General features: G+C 32.4%; 1 protein-coding gene across 1 annotated transcript in view; it reads right to left on the reverse strand.

The window, feature by feature from the left end:
* iglon5 (IgLON family member 5) overlaps nt 1-22,937 on the reverse strand; it is a 391,287-nt gene extending 368,350 nt beyond the window's left edge. The window contains exon 1 of the mRNA XM_056475075.1: nt 22,530-22,937. Coding sequence (XP_056331050.1) covers nt 22,530-22,587 — 58 coding nt within the window. The 5' untranslated portion in view covers nt 22,588-22,937. The remainder of the gene's footprint in view (nt 1-22,529) is intronic.
* Nucleotides 22,938-27,675: the final 4,738 nt, after the last annotated feature.

Below are 27,675 nucleotides of genomic sequence, written 5' to 3' on the forward strand. Positions count from 1 at the left end.
ATTTCCAGGGTGCGAAGTGTAGGGGGCGTTGGCAGGGATTGAGCCCCCCTAGTTAACACTTGATCCCCCTGAAGGAAGTCAAAACAAGATGCATGTTGTGGGTCAGCTTTTTAATAGCGAGAAACACTTCTCTGATCTGTATCCTAAATAATAATATTAGTACTTTATATAATAAAATGCATTCAATACATTTGACCACCCCTATAATGGTTCATACCATCGTGAAGGCATAATCACACCAATCAGTCTCAGAAAAAAATTATTCAACAGTATGAGCAGATCTAGAACAGTAGTTCTCAAAGTGGGGGTTGGGGCCCACCCAGGGGCCATGGGAGAATTAAGGGGGGGGGGAGGGGTTGCCTGGTGATTTCCAAAAATCTATTTATTTTTATTAAACCATAAGAATTACCATATTTTATCCATAACCTACTGAGGAGAAAAAAAAATTGTTTATAGTTACTATAGTAGCTTATAGTTACTAGTTCTATTGCATTGCGACCCCTGGGGTGATTTCATTATATTAAAGACACAGCAGATTGATTTTATGACACCAGGTTAAACTTTCTGGCCCATTTACAGCACATACATTAAAAAAATTAAACGAAGAATAGACTTGGGTTTATTGGTTTGTGTGTGCGCCATTGCATGCAAGGTTTCTGTATTTATAAGCACCTCAGAGGATATTGGGGGTCGCGAGTCACTGGCATTGTCATTTTGGGGGTCACTGGCTGAAAAGTTTGGGAACCCCTGATCTAGAAGACCAATAGACATTGCTAACAAGTGTTCACAAGACATTTCAATAGTCTGAAACGAGCAGATCTAGAAGACTGATTGCTCAGAAGGCTTCATAAGGCACTTCTCTTGTAAAACAGGTGTTTGTATCTTCATATAGCCTAAAAGTAAGGCAAGGCAAGGCAAGTTTATTTATATAGCACATTTCATACACAGTGGCAATTCAAAGTGCTTTACATAAACAGGAATAAAAGAAACAAGTATAAGAGAAATAAAAAAACAAATAATAGAAATGGTAAAAATAGAAATAAAATAAAATAAAAGCTGAAATGAATTAAAAAGAAGAGAAAAACATAGTAGTTCGATCTGTCGGACGTAGCACAGTGCTCATTCAGTAAAGGCACAGCTAAACAGATGTGTTTTCAGTCTTGATTTGAACGTGCCTATTGTTGGAGCACATCTGATCATTTCTGGAAGCTGATTCCAGCAGCGAGGGGCGTATTAGCTGAAAGCTGATTCACCCTGCTTTGACTGAACTCTTGGGATTTCTAATCTATTTGATCCTAAAGATCTGAGTGATCTGTTAGGTTTGTATTCAGTGAGCATATCTGTAATGTATTGAGGTCCTAGGCCATTTAGTGATTTATAGACCAGTAATAATACTTTAAATCTATTCTGAATGTAACTGGGAGCCAGTGTAAAGACCTGAGGACAGGTGTGATGTGCTCTGATTTCCTGGTTCTGGTCAGAATTCTGGCCGCAGCGTTCTGGATGAGCTGCAACTGTCTGACTGTCTTTTTGGGAAGGCCAGTGAGGAGGCCATTACAGTAATCCACCCTGCTGCTGATAAAAGCATGAACAAGTTTCTCTAAGTCTTCACTGGAAACAAAGCATCTAATTCTTGCAATGTTTTTGAGATGATGAGCTTTAAAAGTAAAGCTAAATTAAACACATAGTTTGAACTCAGAGATTACTGTAGGTCAGAATACACAAAATATCCATACAAATACTGAAAATTCAATACGTTATTAATAAATTTGAATATAGTTTAGATAAATACATATATTTGATTCACTAAAACTTGTATTACACATACTAACATTACCAATAAATGTACCCACTCAATCATCAATGCATAATTTGCACTCTGATTATTTCTTGTACATTATATTATCTTAAACTACTGAAATGTCAATGAAGTCACTTTGTTCAACTGTTGAGTTGAATTTACAACATCAAAAATCAACAGAGCAGAGATCAACATCCCATAATGCAGGTAAACAAACTGAAAACTGATCTCTTTTTTCAGTGCAGTAAGCACACAGGCCGGGTCTGATGGACTTGAAACCGAACAGAAAAAACACATCCAGGAAAAACACAGAACATGAGCCGGGCCAAGCCTGGAGAGCTGCACGTGGAAAGCCATGGGAGCCAGTTTTGAAAGACGTGGCATCTGTTTCCACTGGCAGCAAACGGGTTTCATTGCGCTTTCTCTGCCAGCCAACCATCTTAGCGCTGAAAAAGGGGAGACAAACGAAACACGAGCCATTTACATTGACCCGCTTGCCCTACTGTGTACCGTATTAACGTGCAAAAATTGGTTATGATTTAGCGAACAACACCTGCTCCCAGCTGCCTCCCAACACAAGATCTGGGGTTTGTTTTGAACTGGTTATCTTGGAAAGGTCCACATGCTTCAATAACTTTTAGTTCAAGAATATATCTCTGCTTAATATGACTAATATTAACATTTTAATACACAAATACACTTTATTAAACACGCACCACAGACATCACCTATGAAACTCCAGGTTAACTAGGCTTATTTATAACAAGTTAAATGGTTAAGTTAATAGTAACTAATAAAGTTGTAGGATTGGGTTTTAAAACCACAGCGGTTCGAACTGTAGTTCTGCCGAATGGGCAGTATTAATAGCTATAAATGTGGGAGAGCGTTAATATTATGTGATTGTATTGTATTGCAATATGGAACAGTTAAGTGTTAATGTTAAATCAAAAGTAATTCACAAATACTTGAAAATGAAATGATTTAGTGACAATAATTCTCTATGGTTACAACTGAATCAGTTATAAAATAACTGTAAAAAATGATCAAATATGAAATGATAAAACATATGATATAAATTGTACCCAGCTTAAATGTAAAATTAAAGTTACCACAGGTAGAAGGAGAGACACAGGGGGAGGGAGAGAGAGACAAAGAGAGCAGGCCCAGAAGTTAGCCCGATTGCAGTAGAGTCAGAGAAGCCAGAGGTGGAGAGGAGCAGAGGAGGAAAGCAGACCAGGAAAAGACAGGCCAGGAAAAGAAAAGAGACAGAGCAGCGTTTTACCACCTATTTTGTATCTTTCTTGACCATGTGACTAAAGCCCAAATGCTGAGACATTCAAACTGACCAATCAACATGTGACCACATCGTAAAACCCCCAAAGTCCACATACCAGGCCCTGATCTCATCAGTATCTGCCTTTGGAGTCAGTATGGACCTTCTTGAGTCAAAAATACATGTTTTGTCATGTAAACAAATGCATATAATAATTTAGCCTCTCACAAAGTTATGGTATCTAACCTTTCTAATTTTGACTGTAATGCAATAATCCTCCTCACATAGTGCATCTTTTGTAAAATAAATATAGAAATAAACTTGACCTGAATTGAACTGACTACGGTGCATTAGTAACTGAAGTCAATGCTTTTAATACAACGCCACATGCTATTGTAACTGCTAGTTGAATTGTTTGCTTCAAAAAAAGACTCAAATTTGGAGATTTTATAATTAACTTCAATATAATCAGCAGCTGTTTATCACTTTAACAAGTTCATGATTCAAGCTGTCTGTGTAATTTCCCAATTGGATGAATCCTCACTATATTATTTGCAAAAGGGCTATTTATAATATACAGCGCTGTAAGTATGTTGCAATATGCATTTATTTGGATTAAAAAACCTTGGCATCATTTAAAATTACTCTCATTTATGTTACCGATTTCACAGTTTTAGATTCTGAGAGTAAAATCAACATATTAGACACAAAATACTGACAAAAGCATGCAACACCACTGCTAAAATGGACTAAAACTAATAAAAACATATTTTTTATTACACTTTATTATTTAAACTATAATAATATTATGGGACATACGTACATTTTCACTTATCTAATAAAAAATATGGCAGGGCCTGACTTAAAAATATCATACAAAAATAAGCATAAAATCATACAGTTCAATGATAGAACACATCCTTGATCACTGTTAGCTTCTCCGTCAAATGATGTCACTTCCTCTAATCCTTAACCTTAAATGTGTATTGCACGCATTTAATGTTAAATTTACAGCGTGACAGGACTGACAGAAACACGGGGACAACTGTAAATTTATTTGTTTTATATATTTGTAGTATTTATTTGTAGTTTTTAAATCAATAGGGTATATGCTGAGCTAGTGTTGTTCCCATGCTGATAAACTTCCGGTGACCTGTTATTGTGAGTTTTTTTTCCATTTTATACGATTCCTTTTACAGCATCGATGTTGTAATGTAATTAAAATACAATCAGTTAAACAGACTTTGGTATTCATTTAGTTGCTCAAGCGTAAAACGAGACAAATAGCCGTTTACTCGCACACGCCCGTCAGAATCGGCAGGCTAGCGCAGAAGCTCCATTGAATATACTGTGGTAAAATAAATGCTCATATTATAAAGACATGGCGGGGGAAATGTTATTCATTGCAGTGCTTCTTGTACAATCTGAGACCCACTTTATATCAGATATCACTCAGCTAGTGGAGATCACTGATTTTTAAGGAAAACAGACCTTAAACGCGCCGATTTTGCATTGGCATACACTTCATCGGAAACGATTAACCCAGGTTACTGACAAATTAAAAGACCTATTAGCATGCTTCGGCATATACCCTATAGATGTGAATGATAACAAATAAACCTGCATGCTATTTCTGAAGTATTTTTTTCTAAATGAATTTCTATTTTTAGCATAATAAAACTATTAAAGCTGTAGGTTCAATTGGGCGGAGGACAAGAACAATGGCAGGGTTTGTACATTTGCTAAGTGTTTTTAATGAAGAAAACTACATCTGAGAGCCAAATGAATGACATATTCCTTTACAGAACAACCTACAGAAATCAACCATCAGTCCATTTTAGACATTTACGGGATGAAATACTTTTATTCACTGTATTTATGTTCTTATTTCAGGGACAGATTATGCAAGTTTCTGGTAGAATGTATAAGAATATATATATATATATATGTATATATATATATGTATATATATATATATATATATATATATATATATATATATATATATATATATATATATATATATATATATATATATATATATATATATATATATATATATATATGTATATATATATATATATATATTCTTATACATTTATAATAATTAATATTTATATATACAGTTGAAGTCAGAATTATTAGCCCCCCTGAATTTTTTTCCCCAATTTCTGTTTAACAGAGAGCAGATTTTTTCAACACATTTCTAATCATAATAGTTTTAATAACTCATCTCTAATAACTGATTTATTTTATCTTTGTCATGATGACAGTAAATAATATTTGACTAGATATTTTTAAGACACTTCTATACAGCTTAAAGTGACATTCAAAGGCTTAACTGGGTTAATTAGAGTAATTAGGCAAGTTATTGTACAATGATGATTCAACTTAAAAAGGCTAATAATTTTGACCTTAAAATGTTTTTTTTTTTTTATTATTATTAAAATTGCATTCATTCTAGCCGAAATAAAACAACTAAGACTTTCTCCAGAAGTAAAAATATTATCAGACATACTGTGAAAATTTCATTTCTCTGTTAAACATCATTTGGGAAATATATAAAAAAGAAGGGGGGCTAATAATTCTGACTTCAACTGTATATATATATATATATATATATATATATATATATATATATATATATATATATATATATATATATATATATATATATATATATATATATATATATATATATATATATATATATATATATATTTATTTATTTATTTATTTATTTATTTTATTATTATTTCTTTGTCCCTACAGTGTATTTTTAGCCTAAATGTAAGGTCTCCTTCAAATAAACAATTTTTTTATGGAATATTGCAGTATTTATTACAAATATTTTATTTGTGCACATTTTGTTGTCAATTTCTGTATCCTTGTTGTGACCTTTAATAATTTTTATTTTATTTTTTATAAACCTTCCCTTCCTTTCTCTACTGGCATAGGCGTGATCAGTGATCAACCTGTCAATCACACGATAGCGTTAGGCGACAAAATCGGTATTGATATTTATTGACCGAACATCATCAATATTGATAAAAAAATTATTCAGTATGAAGTTCCACTATGAAGCGCTATAGTTTTATTAAAATGTGGCTGCTGAGTGCATGCCTTGGAAACAATGCCAATAAGCTTAGGGTATAAGTTTGTCATTTCCAATGGAGGCACTTGTTGTGCAAGCGGCATACACGTGAACCGCACATATTTTTTAGCCACCCCTAGTTAACATACATCAGAACTCCGCTATTCATGTAAGTTATAGAACTAACCAATCTTCACACTTTGTTTGGAATATACACAGTAATAACGGCAGACTAATTACCTCAAACAAACACAGCACATCCAAACACAGCAGTGCTTTTTGACTTTTCTTCATAAATTTGCATCGGAGCTGCAGCAATGGTTTGTCCGTTTGTCATCCTTTGAGGATATGGTTGATGGTCACCCAGTTACAAGACATGCCAGGGGAGCGTGAGCGCAAAGTCCAAAATGGTCAAGGAATCCACGCGCACATGCTTGCCACTTCAGGTCAGAATAACAACAGATGAGACAATGAGTGATGTACAGCAGCAGTGAGGAGATTGTAAATAAAAACGGATGTAAGGATTTAGCCAGAGTGGCTTTTTGGTTTCTTTTCTTGTGCATCCCAGCCACTAGCACACCCTCTGAAAGAGTGTTTAGCATAGGGGCTAATGTGGTCATTCAACTTTACAATTTGTAACGTTGTAACATGTATTTGAATAATGATGGTGAGTTGAAAGCTCAGATTTGATTCTTATAATTTGTTTTGTTGACAGAGTTTGAGGTTTACTGTCTCATTATTATTCACACCTTAAAGTTTGCTTTGATTGTTCAGTATTAACTCTTCACTATTTCACATTTTGTAACATTTTATTCGTCAAAATTGAAGAGTCTCTTGAACACTTCTGTTTATTTTTATTATAAAGAGATCAGATGTTTTGTTTAAATGTTTTTGCTTTTTGACTTTTAAAATTATTTGTCTTAGTAATGTTGGAAAATTTAAATAAAGTGGTTCAATAAAGAAAATCCGAAATGGACTGTTAAAAAAATATTCAATAATTATCAATATCAAATGATTCAAAACATGATATTATCAATATCGAATGATTCAAAACATGATAATATCAATATCGAATGATTCAAAACATGATATTATCAATATCGAATGATTCAAAACATGATAATATCAATATCGAATGATTCAAAACATGATATTATCAATATCGAATGATTCAAAACATGATATTATCAATATCGAATGATTCAAAACATGATATCATCAATATCGAATGATTCAAAACATGATATCATCAATATCGAATGATTCAAAACATGATATTTTCAATATCGAATGATACAAAACATGATAATATCAATATCGAATGATTCAAAACATGATACTATCAATATCGAGTGATTCAAAACATGATATTATCAATATCGAATGATTCAAAACATGATATTTTTAACATCGAATGATTCAAAACATGATATTTTTAACATCGAATGATTCAAAACATGATGTTATCAACATCGAATGATTCAAAACATGATATTATCAATATCGAATAATTCAAAACATGATGTTATCAATATCGAATGATTCAAAACATGATAATATCAATATCGAATGATTCAAAACATGATATTATCAATATCGAATGATTCAAAACATGATATCATCAATATCGAATGATTCAAAACATGATATTATCAATATCGAATGATTCAAAACATGATATTTTCAATATCGAATGATACAAAACATGATAATATCAATATCGAATGATTCAAAACATGATACTATCAATATCGAATGATTCAAAACATGACATTATCAATATCGAATGATTCAAAACATTATATTTTCAATATCGAATGATTCAAAATATGATATTATCAATATCGAATGATTCAAAACATGATATTATCAATATCGAATGATTCAAAACATGATATTATCAATATCGAATGATTCAAAACATGATATTATCAACATCAAATGACTCAAAACATTATATTTTCAATATCGAATGATTCAAAACATGATATTATCAATATTGAATGATTCAAAACATGATATCATGATAATTTTTTGCAATATCGCCCAGCCCTATAGCAAACCACAATCATCCAATCAATTCTGCATTAACCAAAATAATCCCTGCCTACATTTGTTCAGTTCAGTTTATTTATACATTTCAAAATGGCCCGAGGCTTGCAAAAGTGCTGCACGCACTGAATAAAAAAAGATTGCTGCAAAACTGCTGCAAACAATTTATATGGGCTGAATTTGAACAAACAAATTAAATTTTAATAATGTTCAACTTTATTTGGTTTATTAAATCCAGCCACAAATAATAGTTTGCAACCCCTTACCTTTTCTATTATTATAATTTTGTAAATCCAATGAATCTCTTTTTTCAGTGCAGGTAAAGCAAAAAATTGTTAATTACAAAAAAAAAACATTAACTGTAGGCTAAAAGCAACAGAAAACAAATGAGTTAAGACAACTTGAACTCAGACATCTAATATAAAGGCTTGGTTTAGTCTCGACTTTTAGTCAAGATCTAGGTATCAGTAGGTTTCCAGAGTTTAGTTTCAGATCTCAAGCTTCTAGTGGGGGAGTGTGAGTCGAGCAGATCAGGCAAATAGAGAGTGGGCGCAGGCTTAAATGATTATTGATTTGGAAACCAGTAATATTATTTTAAAGTCAACTCTAAAACTGATAGATAGTCAATTGTGTTGACGCTTCACATTGACTTTGAATGGAGCGACGTCAAGCTTTGCCAAACTGAACTGTGCATCTGTTGAGTCGCGTTGGATCCATTGCTTATGGCAAAAGTTGAAAACAGTTCAACTTTTCAAGCGGCAATGTAGGCGTCAGCCAATCAGATTGGTTTATACAAATACTAGTGCAGACGCTTGCCAATCATGTTCGAGAATAGCGGTCTGTCTAAACGGAGGAAAAGCTGAACATCAGGGTTGGCAATCATCCAGTGCTTTATGATCAATCTGTATACACATCTCCATATGCAATCTCATACCATAATAGGCAGATTACACATTATCAATACTGACTCAGTTAATTCAAATGAACCACACACACAGACCAAGCTCTGACGTCAAACGCACTCAAGTCTGCAGCAAAACTTCTCATGTGCCCTCAGATACCCTGCAGGGACTTATTGTGTTGCAGTGTGATTAGTATTCACCATGAAAACAAAACGTCGAAGCGAAATACGCCCTGCAAGACAAACAGAACAAATGCAATCTCTCTCTCTCTCCGTCCATTTAGAGCAATTAGTCTTAAAAAAAGACAATTAAAAAGATGCAGATTGTTGTTTTGGAATAAAATATCAGCTGCAGAAGAACAGGCCTCTTTGATATTTGAACTTTCTGCCTCTTCTAGGTCCGTCAAGGCCACATTTCAGAGGCGTAAGTTTCATTTGATTACATAAAAGCAGCCTCTCTTCGTTTCAAGGCATCTGTGTGTTGGGTCAAGGGGAAGCAAACGGCAATGCATGTTGCACTAAAGTGTAGTTCACTTTACCAGCTCAAGTTTGTGTCAGAATATCTCTGGCTTAAGACAACTACTGTGGATTAGTAACTGAAGTCACTGCTTTTAATTCAATGCCAAATGCAATTGCCACTGTAAAGCTGCGGTCACACTAGAGTTTGTGTGTACGAAATTCTGTCGTGCGGTGCTGCGAAAAGGAGCGGGATTAAACTAGATGATTAGACATTATAAAAAGCGAGCGATTTGCTTCATGTTTTAAATTTCTGCCCAGAGAGGTCATGTTTTGATCCTCGATTGGTCTCATGCAAACAAGTGATGCGATTACGCAGGTCAGAGTTCACCAAGCTTGAACTTTGCACCGCAGCAACCTGCGAAACTTGACGCATCACCTTGCGTTTCCGGATTGACGCATCCGCGTGCGTATGAATAGAAGTCTATGGGGAGAAAAGTGCAGTGTGACCGCAGCTTTAGTTGATTTTTTACTACAAAAAATGGCTCAAATTGAGTCTTTTTTTAATAAACATGAATTCAATCAGAAGCTGTTTACCACATTAACAAGTTTATGATTCAAGCTGTCTGCATCATTTCCCAATTGTATAAATGAATCCTCACTATATGATTTGCAAAATATCATTTTCTAATATACATAACACTGGGATTATGTGGCAAAATGCATTTATTCTGACACAAAAAACATGCCATAATTTGAAATTATTGTTATTGTATAAACTATCATTTATGTTATGAATTTCACTGTTTTAAGTTTTTGAGAGTAAAATGATCTTAGGTCCACACGGAATATGCGTGTGCAGAAATCTGCTGATTTCCACAGATATGTAGCCTATCATTGAGTCTATTTATTTACTTGTGTAAATGTGTGTAAATGTATTGCTTTGTTTACCAAATGAGTGGATCTAATTGGATTTGCATTTAAACATTAAATAAAAGTTAAAAAGGTTTTCTTTTTTTACTTCAGATATGAAGTTTTTAGTTATGATACTCCCAAAATAATTCTGCATAAATCCGCAGATTTTTACAAAATTCTCCACAGAAATAGCAGAAAATGTCTGCAGATTCTGTCTGGCCCTGACACAAAATGACAAAGCATGCAACAAGATGAACATGTTTGTAAAGTAATAAAGTAAACTTAAAATAAAAACAAAAAATATAACAAAAAAAAATACATGTATACATATGCAGTTGAAGTCAGAATTATTAGACCCTCTTTGATTTTTTTTTCTTTTTTCTGTATATATATATATATATATATATATATATATATATATATATATATATATATATATATATATATATATATATATATATATATATATATATATATATATAATTAAATATATTTTTATATATTACTTTTAGTTAATATAATATAGTTATAAATTGTTTCCATATTAACAAGTGGAGCTTAAATGTTCAAGTGAAATAATAATAATAATAATAATAACAACAATAATAATAACAACAATAATAATAGTTATTATTATAGTTATTATTATAATTATTATTATTATTAGAAAAAGATGATGATGATGATGAGAATAATGATTATTAATATTATTATTATTATGGATTACACAGTTTTTACTAAAATGAACACATCAGACAAAAAAACGACAAAAGCATGCAACACAATTGCTAAAATGAACAAACTGAAAATAAAAACATGTTTTTCTTATTTTCCCTTTAGCTTGGTCTCTGATTTATCGGGGGTCACTACTGTTGAATGAACTGCCTGAAAATAAAAACATAAAATATAATTTTTATGATATTTTATTTTGCTGCGATTTCTATTGCAATATGAATACAATTTCGGCAGATGACTTGAATAGCTCTCTTTGGAATTAAATCGTTAACTTAGATTGATTGGAATAATGTTGTAGATAAGTAGATGTTGTCAACCAAAGTCAGATATTCAGGTACAATAATACGATATAATACAATATTATCATAATATTTTAAACCCAATAACGATAGATCACGATATCAGCAATATACCAAAAGAAAACCATCCACAATATATAATGATATTTGTGAATGAAGACACATCAAAAAGTTATCAAATGTATTTTTATTAACAGCACATATATTTCTTAGAATTTTAACATTAATATATATTCAATCTGCCATAGCGAGAAGTAGCACCTCATGTATATTGCTATTTTGTCCTGCCCCTATTAATGTAATGTAAAATGTAAACACTGTACATTCTTCATTGCTGATCAGCAATATTAATAATAATAACAACAACAATAATAATAATAATTTTCCAAAAATATATAAATCACACAGAAACAATGATGAACGTTGCACTAAAGTATAGTTCACGTGACCCACTCAAGGATACAAAGGCAGGGCAGAGAAGCAGTAATCTGCCCACCATCACACTGCGGCATTGTCCAATAAGTCCTCATGATCTTGAGGAAAGAGCTAATGGAACTAAACATGTTGTGAGAACAGGAACCCCCCTTCGCCTTTGATGTGGAGACTAATGAGTCTTTTGCATTCTTGAGGCATTTGCATAAAAGTGCTGTGGCGGCACCGAGGTACAGTGATGTATCAGACTGTGGTACTTTTGAAACTGTGAGACCGGAGTGTTTACTTGAAAAAGCCCAGCCACAAAAACACAGCACGGATTTGGTCTCGTTTCCCCCCAAAAAAATGACTTTAAGTGTTAAAAGCCATGAATTGAATTAACCAGCAACACTGTAAAACCCACAGTCAACTTTATCAAATGAAATGAGTGTAGTTAACTCAAAATTGACTGAAAGTTAATTCTACTCATATGAAAAGAGTTTTGAACTCAGTGTTGAAGGTAGTAAGTAGGGTCAGACGGAATCTGCAGACATTTTCTGCTATTTCTGCTCAGAATTGTGTTTAAAATCTGCGGATTTATGCAGAATTATTTTGGGAGTATCATTACTAAAAACTTAATATATGAAATAAAAAGTAAAACCTTTTTAACTTGTATTTAATGTTTACAATGCAAATCCAATTAGATCCACTTTATTTGGTAAACGAAGCAAGACTCTCATATAATATCTCTACTAAAAGAGACAAAATAAGACTTTACAAACTGTATTGTAAATAAATCATATGAATATTTTCATGTTAGTCAATAATATTACAGAAATTAATTAAAAAAACTGAATAAATATAAATTTACACATATTTAAACAAGTAAATAAACAGAATCAATGATGGGCTAAAAATCTGCGGAAATCACGCAGATTCCGTGTGGGCCTAGTAATGAGTTAATTAAATATCTCTTCTACTTAAACGGAGTAAGTTCACAGTACTCGCAAAGATTTATTTTTTTTACTCAAATAGTTTGTTGCAATCGGTTTCCTTAACGTTGCCTTAATGTATTGGGTTTTACATTACTCAGTTGGTTTGAGTTCTCTTCATTTATTGGGTTTTACTGTGCTCATATTGCTTTATTTACTCAAATGGATTAAGTTCTCAGTACTCATTAGGATTCGTTTTTGAACTTAAATGGTTTGTTGCAGTCGGTTTCCTCAAACGGTTTGAGTTACCTTAACTTTTTGGGTTTTACAGTACTCAGTTGGTTTGAGTTCTCTTCATTTATTGGCTTTTACTGTGCTCAAATTGCTTCATTTACTCAAATGGATTAAGTTCTCAGTACTCATTAGGATTTGTTTTTGAACTTAAATAGTTTGTTGCAATCGGTTTCCTCTAATGGTTTGAGTTGCCTTAACTTATTGGGTTTTACATTACTCAGTTGGCTTGAGTTCTCTTCATTTATTGGGTTAAACTGTGCTCATATTGCTTTATTTACTCAAATGGATTAAGTTCTCAGTACTCATTAGGATTCGTTTTTGAACTTAAATGGTTTGTTGCAGTTGGTTTCCTCAAACGGTTTGAGTTACCTTAACTTTTTGAGTTTTATAGTGTACAAAGAGAATCACAACTCTACAAACTTGGGCTTGAAGTTAAAAAGTACAAGAAAATCTGAAGGAAAAAACAGACAAATATACTACACTGTATAATATGGAGCTTAAAATACGACAAAACAATCTGAATTTGAATTGTGTTCATTTGAATTACAGAAAATTGTAATTTAATAAAACTGAACCTTATATGGCGTTAAAAAAATCTGCCTTAAGAATTTAGTTATCTTAAATTTCAGATGTTCAATATTCAAGTTAAGAATATCAAACTTGAAGCTATTTCTTATGACTTATAATATTCAGTTTTATTAAATTACAATTGGGGGTGGGGGGACGGGCACGGTGGCTTAATGGTTAACACTGTCACCTCACCGCAAGAAGGTCGCTGGTTCCAGTCCCTGGGTCAGTTGGCATTTCTGTGTGGAGTTTGCATGTTCTCCCTTTGTTGGTGTGGGTTTCCTCTGGGTGCTCTGCTTTCCCCCACAGTCCAAACACATGCGCTATACGTGAATTGATTTCAATTGAATTGGTGTGATTTCATGCAACACAAAAAATGTGATCAATATGATTAAATGTCTTTGTGGTTTAGCCTACATCGGTAAAACAAGACTGTGTTTAAAAACACGAATTGCTGAACACAGAAGTAATATACGATTAAATGATCAACGAAATCCTATCTCTGTTCATTTTAATGCATCGAAACATAACCTTGCGACATTACGATATATTGGCATTGAACAAGTGAAGGTGCCGAGAAGGGGTGGGGACATTGACAGACTTTTATTACAGACGGGAAGCGTTTTACATTTACACCTTGAATACTTGATCTCCGAGAGGTTTAAATTTGGATTCGTGTATTTATATCCTACACTGTTGTTTACTAGATATATGTGTCACAACAGTTTTTTCCCCTTGGTTCACTGGCCTTGTGGTTGATTGATGTGATTATTTTTACATGTGTGATGCGCTATATTTATGCATTGAATACTTTGTTTTCGAGGAAGTTAAAACTTGGATCTGTATTTTAAATCTTTTTTATAAAGGTATGTATCTCATTATCATATGTATATTGTTGTATGTAAAGTGTTCCTGTTTACTGGCTTGTTGGCTGATTGTGAGGATTGACTGCAGGTGTTATGTGTAGGGCTGGTTCACTATTTCTTGAGTACTCCCATTTGTGCTGCTTTACCTGATGAACACCATGTCGGTCGAAACGTTGAGAGTTATATTAAAGACTTTTGAGAGCAGCTGGAAGGGCATCCACTGCGTAAAACATATGCTGGATAGGTTGGTGGTTCATTCCACTGTGGAGACCCCTGATTAATAAAGGGACTAAAGCTGAGGGAAAATGAATAAATGGGTTACAATTGTCATTAACTCAAATCAACACAATTCAAATTCAAATTTTTTGTCACATTTTAAGCTCCATAGTATTTGTGCTTATTCAATGTGCTTATAATCAGTGTAAATGACACATTAAAACAATAAATCGGAAACACTAACATTTATATAATACTTAACAATTGAAGTATTTTGTGAGCAAGTTGAATATGTTGTTTATGGTGCTTTATGTAAGTGGGCGGAGCTAAAAATAATTTTTGGTGTGCTTTACTCGCTGCAACTTTCTGATTGGTGGAGTCTTGGCATGGCATTATGGGTAATGTAGTTTCTTCTACATGGATTCCAGTATTGAATGTGCTTCATTCATTCATTTTCTTTCGGCTTAGTCCCTTTATTCATTAGGAGTCACCACAGCAGAATGAACCACCAAATTATCTAGCATATGTTTTACACAGCGGATGCCCTTCCAGCTGCAACCCAGTACTGGGAAACACCTATACACACTTATATACACACATACACTACGGCCAATTTGGTTTATTCAAAACTTAAAGCAGTGCAAATGACAGAGATTAAAACAATAAATTGGAAAAACAGAATATTAAATATAACATTTACATAATACTTAACAATTGAAGTAGTTTGTGATCAAATTGAATATGTCAGTTATGGTGCTTAGTAGAAGTGGACGGAATCTTGTGGGTTTTTGATGTGCTATGCTCACTGCAACTTTCTGATTGGTGGAATCTTGGCAGGGCATTATGGGTAATGTAGTTTCTTCTACACAGATTCCAGTATTGAATGGGTTTATTGTAGAAGATAAGTTGAAATTCTATGAACAGATGGGTTCACCAAAAGCCTGTACAGCTGATGAACAACCCTGAGGCTCAAAAAACAGTTCTGTTTTTAAACTAGTGTTGAAAAATCTATTTCACAACTACAACAAATAAAACGAGTGGGGTTTTCACTGACTGCCGCATTCAAAATTGTTGAAAGGAAGATTCAAACTGGTGAGGGATTCACTGTGAAACAATATTTGCAAGTAAACTAGTAATATAAAAGCCACACAAGTAACACATTTTCTAAACATCACATTTTGAAGTAGAAACTCTGAAACACTGTATTTTCCTGCAAGCACACTCCAACAATTGTTTTTTTTTTTTTTTTTTTTAAGCATTTAAGCAATAAGTTTTATTTACTTATTTAATTTATCATTTTCTCTTTTATTTTTATTGGTATATATTTCACTGCATTGTCTAATGTATTTATACATAGATATTTATTTTTAGAATTGCTTTTCTTTTTTATTTATTTTGTATTTATTATTATTATTATTATTATTATTATTATTATTATTATTATTATTATTATTATTATTATTATTATTATTATTGGTAACACTTTATTTTTGAGTAATAGTAGACTATTTGAGTAATAGTAGACTATCTGCTTAATATCTGCTGATACTACTTCTTCAACAGACATTTAACTGACTATAAGACACTTTGCAAGTACATGTCAACTTACACTAACAACAACTCTAACCCCAACCCTAACAGTCTTCTTATAATCTAATGAGAAATAGTTGGCATGTAGATGCAATGGAAATTAAATTCAACAAACGGACCATCAAAATAAAGAGTGACCTTATTATTATTATTATTATTATTATTATTATTATTATTATTATTATTATTATTATTATTATTATTAATATACTATCAGAATTTTTTTTTTTATCAATCGGGCAATAAATCTACTCCGGTTTCTTTTCAATTAAAGATGTTTACTGAATTTTCATGCAGTACAACAATAAGCTGCAGTCAAAAAACTATTGCTCGGTCTTTCTTTCTTTCACTCTTTTATCGTAATATAACTTAAAACAGTTCAATTAAGGCGGAGCAAACCATTACAAACTAAGGGGTAGGGGTGAAATAGCGAATGTAGACAACTAAACATATAAACATTTGTAACTGTGCATGAATTTGAGCACTGTTTATAATTTATATTAAATCAAATTATGACTTACAATTATTATTATTATTATTAGTAGTAGTCGTAGTAGTATTACTATTATTATTATTATTAATATGATTATGATTATTATTATTATGTTGCTCCAAACCCCTGTAATTTTAAGACCGAAATAATTGACAGCTAGAAATCTAGCGTATGTTCTATTCTGGGTAAGGGTTGTGGGTTTGTGAAACAAAAACATTTGTTTATAGTGCTTCATAGTTTAATTCTGTCACAAAAGCACAGGTGCTCTGTCAGTTCATCTACTTCAGCAATATCTGTCATGCATTTAACGTGTGATGTTCAACACTTCGGAAGTTTTAAGGGAAACTATTATTTGGAGTAGTTTAAAAATACCTTAAAGGTTGCAGGTAGAAATTATTTTGATGCATCTGAAACATACGTTTGTCACAAGCATTTAGCTGTTTATTCAAAGCAAGCATCCTGTTTTTAAAGTCATGCATGAACAGAAGTATATTTAGGCTAATCAGATTTTGAACTTCAAACTTGGATGACAGTAAAAAAAAAAAAAAGACAAATCGATGCTGGAAAGGCCAGCAACTGTGAGCGAGTGTAAATTATGTGGTCAGTACATATCAAATTATCAGACGCCCGAATCAATTTCCCTTGTGCAGAACTGCTGAATTGTGAGAAAAAAAAAAAACATAATGAGTTTCAGACAGATTTTCCCCTGAGCAAACATCATCAGCGCTGTTGAGTCTGAGGGAGAACAAACTCTCAGGGCGTCTAGTTTACCCCTCCCACCATCCAAAACACACGCTGACATGAAAATTAAAACACGTCGCTCTTCGCTCTCGCACAATGCTCCGTGTCCTTCAACACACTCATCTGGTGCTATTAAAGAGCTCCGGCTGGCAAAAAGGAAAATTCCGTCATTATTTACTCACCTTCAAGCTGCCTTTTGTCTAACAAAAACAGCCAAAAGGAGAAATTTGCTTGTAAAAAAATGTTAGAAATGCATGAAGTTTCTGCAGAAATGTAATATATGCATGGAGTATTTCTTTCATCTTGCATTGATCTGTGCATCAGCAGTACTGTCTTCAAATAACGAAAATCAATTCTCATTAACAGACGATTTATGCAATCTTTAATAGGTCACGTGCCTATGCTGAAGTGCATTTTTATGCATGCAAAGGATGCAACAGATTCTCCTTCAGAGCTTTGGCGTCTAATAAAAAAAACTCCCCCCATAGGGCAAGAATGATTAAATTTGTGTTCATCACGGTAAAGAGCTCAAAAAGTGGAATCAAACATCATTTCAAAGCACGTATTCATCCATTCACAGCACACCAAAAGCTATTATTCCCTCCCCGATGCCCCATGCGTTCTCTGACAGATCAATAATACAACAATAGTACTCCAAATCCATACGACTCACCCAGTTGTGTCTGCTTTTCTTCATCTTTCTGATATTAACCATTTCGCCAAGTGCCAGAACAATCAGAACGACGATAGCTAGCGTGCAGAAGTTAAATGCAAATCATGTAGCACAGCAAGAAAAGCCCCTTTGTCAACAGTTTGTGTCAAAACTGCTGCAACACAACATTTGTTTCTACAATGAGATCAGCAGTTTCACATTTACTGAAAGACTTTTATATCATTGATTTTACAGGGAATTTGAACCGTGCAAAATATCGGTGCGTACAATAAATATCAGGACAAGAGATAACACAATAACATCTCTGTGTGCTCATTGTTGAAATCATACATATGAAATGTAAAAATCATTAGCTTAATTAGTTAGTTTCCAAAGAAAACCTGGTCAACCGATATTTTGCACCTGCAACTGGAAAAGAGCCTCTGATAAAACCATTAAACCATTGTTTGTTCTAAATTTAAAAATATGAACTTTATAAAATCATAAGCTTAATTTGTTATAAGCATTTGCATGTCAGATGTCAGTATTCAAAGTAAAAATTGCCATTATCGGTTTCCAAAAATACCAGGTCAACCGATATTTGCCATCTGCAACAAAAAAAAAGCCTCTGACAAAATCATTAACCTACTGTCTGTTCAACATTTAAATAATAAATATGAAATTTAGGAATTATTAGCTTCATTTGTTATTAGCATTTGCATGCCGGGATACAAAGTAAAAATGACCATTATCAGTTTCCAAAAAAACCTGGTCAGCTGATATTTGCCGCCTGCAACTGGAAAACAGCCTCCAAAAAATCATTACCAACTGTCCACTGTCTGTTCAACATTTAAAATATAAATATAAAATGTTTAAATTTATAAGCTTTATTTCTTATTATCATTTGCATGTCAGATGTCAGACACAAAGTAAAATATACCATTATCGGTTTCCAAAAATACCTGGTCAACCGATATTTGCCATCCGTAACTAGAAAACAGCCTCAGACAAAACCATTCAACCACTGTGTATTCAACATTTAAAATATAATTAGGAAATTTGTAAAATCATAAACTTCTTTTGTTATTAGTGTCTGCATGTCAGGATATAAAGTAAAAATGACCATTATCCAAAAAATGACCAGTTTTCAAAAAATATTTGGTCAACTGATACTGAACCGATATTTACTACCTGTTTACTAACTCTTAAACCACTGTCTGTTCAACATTTAAATTCTAAATATGAAATGTAGAAAATCATAAGCTTCATTTGTTGTTAGCATTTGTATGTGATAGTCCTGATAGTCGACCGATACTTCCCACCTGCAATTGGAAAACGACCTCTGACAAATTCCTTAAACCACTGTCTGTTCAACATTTAAATTATAAATATGAAATGTAAAAAAAACATAGCTTCATTTTTTGATAGCAAGTGCATGTTAGGATACAAAGTAAAAATGACCATTATCGGATTCTAAAAATACCTGGTCAACCGATATTTGCCACATGCAACTGGAAAACAACCTCAGACCAAATCCTTAAACCACTGTGTGTTCAACGTTTAATTATAAATATGACATTTATGAAATTATAAGCTTCATTTGTTATTATCATTTGCATGTCAGATGTCAGTATACAACGTAAAAATCGCCATTATCGGTCTCCCAAAAATATCTGGTCAACCGATATTTGCTACCTGCAATTGGAAAACAACCTCTAACTGAATCATTAAATTACTGTGTATTCAACATTTAAATTATACAAATGAAATGTATGACATCAAAAGCTTTATTTGTTATTAGCATTTGCTTGTTAAATGTCAGACACAAAGTAAAAATTACTATTATCGGTTTCCAAAAATACCTGGTCAACCGATATTTGCCACCTGCAACTGGAAAACAGCCTAAAAATAATAAATATCCTAAATACGAAATTTATAAAACCATGAGCTTCATTTGTTATTAGCATTTTACACAAAGTAAATATTACCATTATCGGTTTCCACAAATACCTGGTCAACTGATATTTAACCAATATTTGCCATCTGCAACTAGAAAACAACCTCCAATAAAATCCTTAAACCACTGTCTGTTCAACATTTAAATTATACATATGAAATCATTAGCATTTGCATGTCAGGATACAAAATAAAAATGACCATTATCGGTTTCTAAAAATACCGGGTCAACCGATATTTGCCACCTACAACTGGAGAACAGCCTCCGACAAAATCTTTAAACCACTCTCTATTCAACATTTAAATTAAAAATATGAAATTTATCAAATCATTAGCTTCATTTTCTATTAGCATTTGCATGTCAGATGTCAGTTGCAAAGTGAAAATTACCATTATCGGTTTCCAAAAATACCCGGTCAACCGATATTCAACCAATATTTGCCACCTGCAACTGAAAAAACAGCCTCAGATAAAATCCTTAAACCACTGTCTCTTCAACATTTAATTATAAATATGAAATTTATAAAATCATTAGCTTTATTTGTTATTAGCATTTTTACACAAAGTGAAAATACCATTATCGGTTTCCGAAAATGCCTGGTCAACTGATAATCAACCGATAGTCAACCGATATTTGCCATCATTTACATGTCATGATACAAAGTAAAAATAACCATTGTCAGTTTGTAAAAAATACCTGTTCAACCGATATTTGCCATCTGCAACTGTAAAACAGCCTTCGAACGCACAATAAAAACTACTGTCTGTTCAACATTTAAATTATGAAAAAAAATGTGTATTACATATAATGCAGAATTAACAGCAATAAGAAATATGTTCATGATGAATCGCTAATAAATATGAAGTTATTATTTGCATTTAAGATTTCAGACAACTACTATTTACCATTATCGGTTTCTAAATATGAGGTTTACCGATAATCAGCATCTGCTACTGATGAATAGCAACAAACAACATAATTACATCACTGTCTGTTCAAAATTCAATATATTACATTTTAGAAAAATGCAACAAAAAAAAAAATCACAATTACGCAACTTATGTTAATTTAATAATACATATGGCAATATTAAAATAACAAGAACCACAACTTGCAAGTGCCACAACCACAATGATTAATAAATAATCATGATTCATGAGACACTAATTACATTTAGGTATTATTATTTGACATAAAACTAACCATTATCGGTTTCTAAAGATCGGGTCTACCGATACAAACAATCTGCTAGAGATACCGAGCCATGAACAATCCTATACAAACTATGAATTTGCAATGAAAAACCTATTAATAAATGCAAATATAACAGCAATAGGTACATCCATATAAATAAACCAACAACAAGAACAACACAGCAATAAAGCATTAATTTATTAATAATTAAATCCGACTCTTACTATTTGCATCAGGAATATCGGTAAGGAATATCATGCAAAATAAATACAAACAACATTTCAGTGTACAATATGGAAATATTAATAGATCAATATCACGAACCACAACAGCGGCAGCAGCAACTTTAAAATATTTATGATGAGCTCCTACTCTAATATTTTAGTTATGATTATATGCATATTGAATATCAAGATAGTTAAAAATAAAAAATACCCATTATCGGTTTCTGAATATAGACGATGATACATTGATAAATGCCATCTGGTGGATCTTCAAAGTAAAACAACACACAAAGATATTACCACTATGCAAAACAATTCATTTAATTGAATATTGTTCATGTACTATTATAATTACATAAATATATATTTTAATTGCATATATATTTTTAATTATATATGTATATATATATATATATATATATATATATATATATATATATATATATATATATATATATATATATATATATATATATATATATATATATCATTGTTTTGAAAATCAGTTTTGCATATTGGTCGGTTATTATATCAACATTGATGTCGCTCATTTAAAACACACACACACACACACACACAGCAACAACAACAACGTAGGTGTCAGTATCTGTGAAGGCATCCACTGACTTGTTACACACACAGACCGAAGCGAGGAAAACCATATTGATGTTTTTCCCCCTCAAAGTGTTGATATGCAGAACTCGTGTGTTGTGTAGCGCACTTGTCTCTATGATTTGATCACACACACACACGCGCACATGATTCATTGGCAGGTAGACCCCCGGAGCCGCATTAGTATTCACTCCAGGTCCCAGCAAAAGAATGAAGCAAGAAGCGAGTGAGAAACAGAAGAAAATGCAACTTACCTTTCCAGAGCAACGCCAGGAGCAAAGCGAGCGCGTGTCGCAACATTGCGCAGCTCATGTTTTGAGTTGATTGTTTGTTATTTCTCCGTCAGTTCTTGCAGCAACAGTCCGTGTTTGTGGTCTTCAGTCACGCATAAAAACCGCAGTTGTCCGTCCGCGTGTCCCAATTCACCAAACCTCCGCAGTCCACAAATCTTCCAAGTGTGTCAGGAGTGCCACAAGATTGGGTCTATTTTCCCAAGAGTGACCCTTTGCAAGGAGACCAAGCACAATGTTGAGAGCAGGACGGTGGGTAAATTAATCCTTGCGCAAAACGAAAAAAATTGCAATATGTTCCTTCTTTGGATTTATTTATTTATTTTTAAATATATATTCAACACAAGGGCATCCAGAATACCAGAGGAGATGGTTTAGTGGGATGTTGTGTGTTCAGTGAATCAGAATCACTGTGCATCGCTTCAGAGCGGAGCACGAAAGAAGCTGCTGATTGACAGCTCAAGGAGAATCACTTCCACCAATCAGCGAAGTGGGCGGGGTTGTGAGGAGAACGTGCGGCCAATTGTTAACTTGCAGGGGCGGGGGCAACTAGAGCGCTATGATAATATAAGGTGATTTATAGCACGCTCTGTGCACTGCAGTACTGGAGGAAAAGGTGTTTGCGTGGACGCGCACATTAGTGCTTTATGTTCTCTACAGGGAGAGGTGATTTGCGTGGGGAAACTTCGCAGAGAAGTGTGTAGAAAAAACACACTTGATATATTGGGTCAGTGCATGCTGAGCAGTGCTCACTACATGTTTGTTTGTGCCTCCATCTGACTTCATAAATAAAATATTAAACTCGCTTTTTTATTTTTTCAGAAGATATAGGCGACCAGTTACAAATACAGAACTATTAGCCCTCCTGTTAAATCTGAATTATTTTATATTGTTTTCCCTTTTCAACACATTTCTAAACATTTTTAAAAAATTCCCTTTTATTATTATTATTAGTAGTACTATTATTATTATTTTTAATTAATTAATTAAATTTATTATAGTTTATTGGTGGAATATATTATTATTTTACTTTGGGTTTAATAAAAACAGTTTTTATTTATTTATAATTTAATGTTCAATATTATCAGCCCCTTTAATAAATTATTTATTTATTTTTCCCCATTTTTTTTATTTATTTATTTTTTGTATTATTTAGTTGTGTAATAAATGATATTATAGTTTGGGTGGAATAAAAGCAGTTTTTATTTATTTTAAAATATTTTTTATGGTCAAAATTATTAGCTGCTTTATTACTCCTTCGCTCATTTATTTTCTTTTTTTTCCGGCTTAGTCCCTCTATTTAATTAGGGGTTGCCACAGCGGAATGAACCGCCAACTTATCCAGCATATCTTTTACACACCCTTCCAGCTGCAGCCAAGCACTGGGAAATATTCATACACACTCATTCACACTCATACTCTACGGCCAATTTAGTTTACCCAATTCCCCTATAGCGCATGTGTTTGGACTGTGGGGGAAACCGGAGCACCTGGAGGAAACCCACACCAACACGGGGAGAACATGCAAACTCCACACAGAAATGCTAACTGACCCAGCTGGGACTCGAACTGGCAACCTTCTTGCTGTCAGGCGACAGTGCTAACCACTGAGCCAGTGTGTTGTTCTTATTTCTAAACATAATAGTTTTAATAACTAATTTCTTATAACGGATTTCTTTTATCTTTGCCATAATGATCGTACATAATATTTTACTAGATATGTTTCAAAACACTAGTATTTTAAATTCTATTCTTTCAACTTTTATTTCAGTGTACTTATACTCTATTTTATTGTAATTTATATTTCATTTTAATGTAATTAAATTTCAATTTCTATTTAGTTTAATTTCATTTATGTTTTAATTTATTTTATTTTAATGTCTATTCTATTTTATTCTATATTATTATATCTTATTTTATTTTAATGAAATGTTTTATATTTTTAGTTTAAATTCTATTCTGATCTTTTATTTTATTTTATTTAAATGTTTTATATTTTATTTTAAATTCTATTCTACTTTTCTTTCATTTACATTCCATTTTATTTTAATGTAATCTATATTTTATTTTAATTCAATTTCATTTCAATTTCTATTTAATTTCATTTATATTTTAGCTAAATTTATTTTATTTTAATTTCAATTCTATTTTATTTTATATTATTATATTATATTTTACCTAAATTGTTTATATTTTATTTTATTTTAAATTCTATTCTAATTTTATTTTATTTTTTTCTATTTTATTTTAATTCAGCTCAATTTAATTTGAATACTAATTTATTCTATATTGTTATATTTTAGTTTTATGTAAATTTAATTAATTTATATTTTATTTTATTTCAAATTCTATTATTTCATTTAATTTCATTCATTTATTCATTTTCTTTTCAGCTTAGCCCCTTTGTTAACCTGGGGTCGCCACAGAGGAATGAACCGCCAACTTATTCAGCATATGTTTTACACATCGGATGCCCTTCCAGCTGCAACCCATCACTGGGAAACACCCAAACACACTCATTCACACACATACACTATGGTCAATTTTTAGCATACCAAACTGCCCTATAGCGCATGTGCTCGGACTGTGGGGGAAACTGAAGTACCCGAAGGAAACCCACGCCAACACGGGAGAACATGCAAACTCCACATAGAAGCGCAAACTGACCCAGCCCGGACCTGAACCAGTGACCTTCTTGCTGTGAGACGAGAGTTCTAACTACTGAGCCAGTTTGTTGCCCTTATTTCTAAACATAAAAGTTTTAATAACTCATTTCTAATAACTGATTTCCTTTAACTTTGCCATGATGACAGTACATATTTAACTAAATAGTTTACACGATACTAGTATACAGCTTAAAGTGACATTTAAAGGCTTAACCCTTTAACTGCCTGCTCTACCAAATGGCTGACCATATTTTGACTGTTTTATATCAGTCCCATAGCCAGCCTGCTAAAAGGGGTGGTTCTTTTTTTTCTCTCAAAAAGTAAAGCTTTTTGCAGTTATAGGCCTCATTTAGGCTACTATTTAATTATGAGATACTGCATTTTAATACATTTCAAGAGCTATTTTAGCTGAAATAGATTGTCGGATGGTCATGATAACCAAAATAAGTACATTTGAAAATTCAAGGATAACAACAACAGCCAAAATACTGTAGTATTCAAATTAACTTTACAATGGGCAGCTTTTGGTGCTTCCCACCTTTTCATTGGTCAACTTTTGTTTCCAAGGTCCAAGTTTTTGAATAAAAATTAATTAAAATAAAATATTTTCTCAGTTTAAAAACAATTCAGTAGTGAAAGATGACTTCTTTTACGTCAGATTGTGTGTTTTCTTGCGCATGCTGGATGTTGGACTCATAAAAAATAATTGTTTGCATTGGTCAAAACTGATTAGCTGAAGTCACACCGAAGCGACAGCCAAAAGAGGATACCGCTTGGTCTTAAAACCTTTGTGGATGGGTTATTTTCACTATTCATGATGGCATAGCAGTCAAAATAAGACAAATGAGCTCACGTATGGGACAAATTCTGGACCTTTGTCAGTGAGGGTTGGGTCTTTGATCCACTCAAACCCCCCTTGACTACGGGCTTGTGACTGTTGAAGTCATTTAAAGAATGAATGCTATAAATAATGGCTTACACACACAGCATTGTAGGTTTACAAAAAAATCAAACAAACACAATCCTGTTGCACTACTACTGTACACTTGATTTTGTTATACTGTAAAAAAACAAGAAAACATGTTAATTGACAATCTGAAATATTTTATACCGCAAAAAATGAAGATATATTATTTATATATTAAATTTTCAGATTTTTCATAGTATATGTATTAATTCCGGTAGTTTTACCATAAACCGACATATCAATTTGGTAGAGGTCGATATTTTAGAAATTAAGGGATGTGTTGAAAAAAAATGTATTGCGTGCGCTAACTAGCAACATTAGGACATCCAAATATTTTTTTTTCTTGGTGTGGCAGTAAAGGGTTAACTAGGTAAGTAATTAGGCAGGTCATTGTATAACAGTGGTTTGTTCTGTAGCATATACAGTAGAAAAAAAATATTGGGGGCTAATAATATTGACCTTAAAATGTTTTTTTTATTATTATTATTATTATTATTATTATTATTATTATTATTATTATTATTATTATTATTATTATTATTGAAAACTGCTTTCATTCTAGCCAAAATAAAACATATAAGACTCCAGAAGAAAAAAATATTATCGGAAATACTGTGAAAAATTCCTTGCTCCATTAAATATCACTTGAGAAATATTAGAAAATTTTACAGGAGGGCTAATAATTTTGCCCTCAACTGCACGTTTCATTACTTTCATCTGAGTGAGTGCAATTTTTACTATTTATTTTTACTGATTACTGAGAAAACTTACAGGCATCCCAAAACCCGTTCAGTCCAGATGTTTGCTTAAACAAACAACAGCTTAAACTAACAAAAACTTTTTACTTGATGACATCATCTTCCAGAAAGTGACATTATTTCTGAGGGAAAATACAAACAGAAAGTGGATTTGAGTGATTTTCTTGAGCTGTATTAGCTGAGTGATTTAACTATTATTTATTTATGCATACTTTCAGAGCAAAAGTTTCAGAGTTGAAAAAGCATAGCTAGAATGAACCAGACGCAGAAGCTGAACTTAAATTATATTAAATTTGAAGTTATATTTATATTTGAGAACTAACATACAGTTGAAGTCAGAATTATTAGCCCCCTGAATTATTAGCCCCCCTGTTTATTTTTTTCCCCAATTTCTGTTTAACAGAGAGCAGATTTCTTCAGCACATTTCTAATCATAATAGTTTTAATAACTCATCTCTAATAACTGATTTATTTTATCTTTGCCATGATGACAGTAAATAATATTTGACTAGATATTATTCAAGACACTTCTATACAGCTTAAAGTGACATTTAAAGGCTTATCTAGGTTAAATAGGTTAACTAGGCAGGTTAGGGTAATTAGGCAAGTTATTGTATAATGATGGTTTGTTCTGTAGACTATCGAAAAAATATAGCCTAAAGGGGCTAATAATATTGACCTTAAAATGGTTCATAAAAAATTTTAAAACTGCTTTTATT

Source organism: Danio aesculapii, chromosome 16 (genome assembly GCF_903798145.1).
Source record: "Danio aesculapii chromosome 16, fDanAes4.1, whole genome shotgun sequence".
NCBI classification, from domain to species: domain Eukaryota; kingdom Metazoa; phylum Chordata; class Actinopteri; order Cypriniformes; family Danionidae; genus Danio; species Danio aesculapii.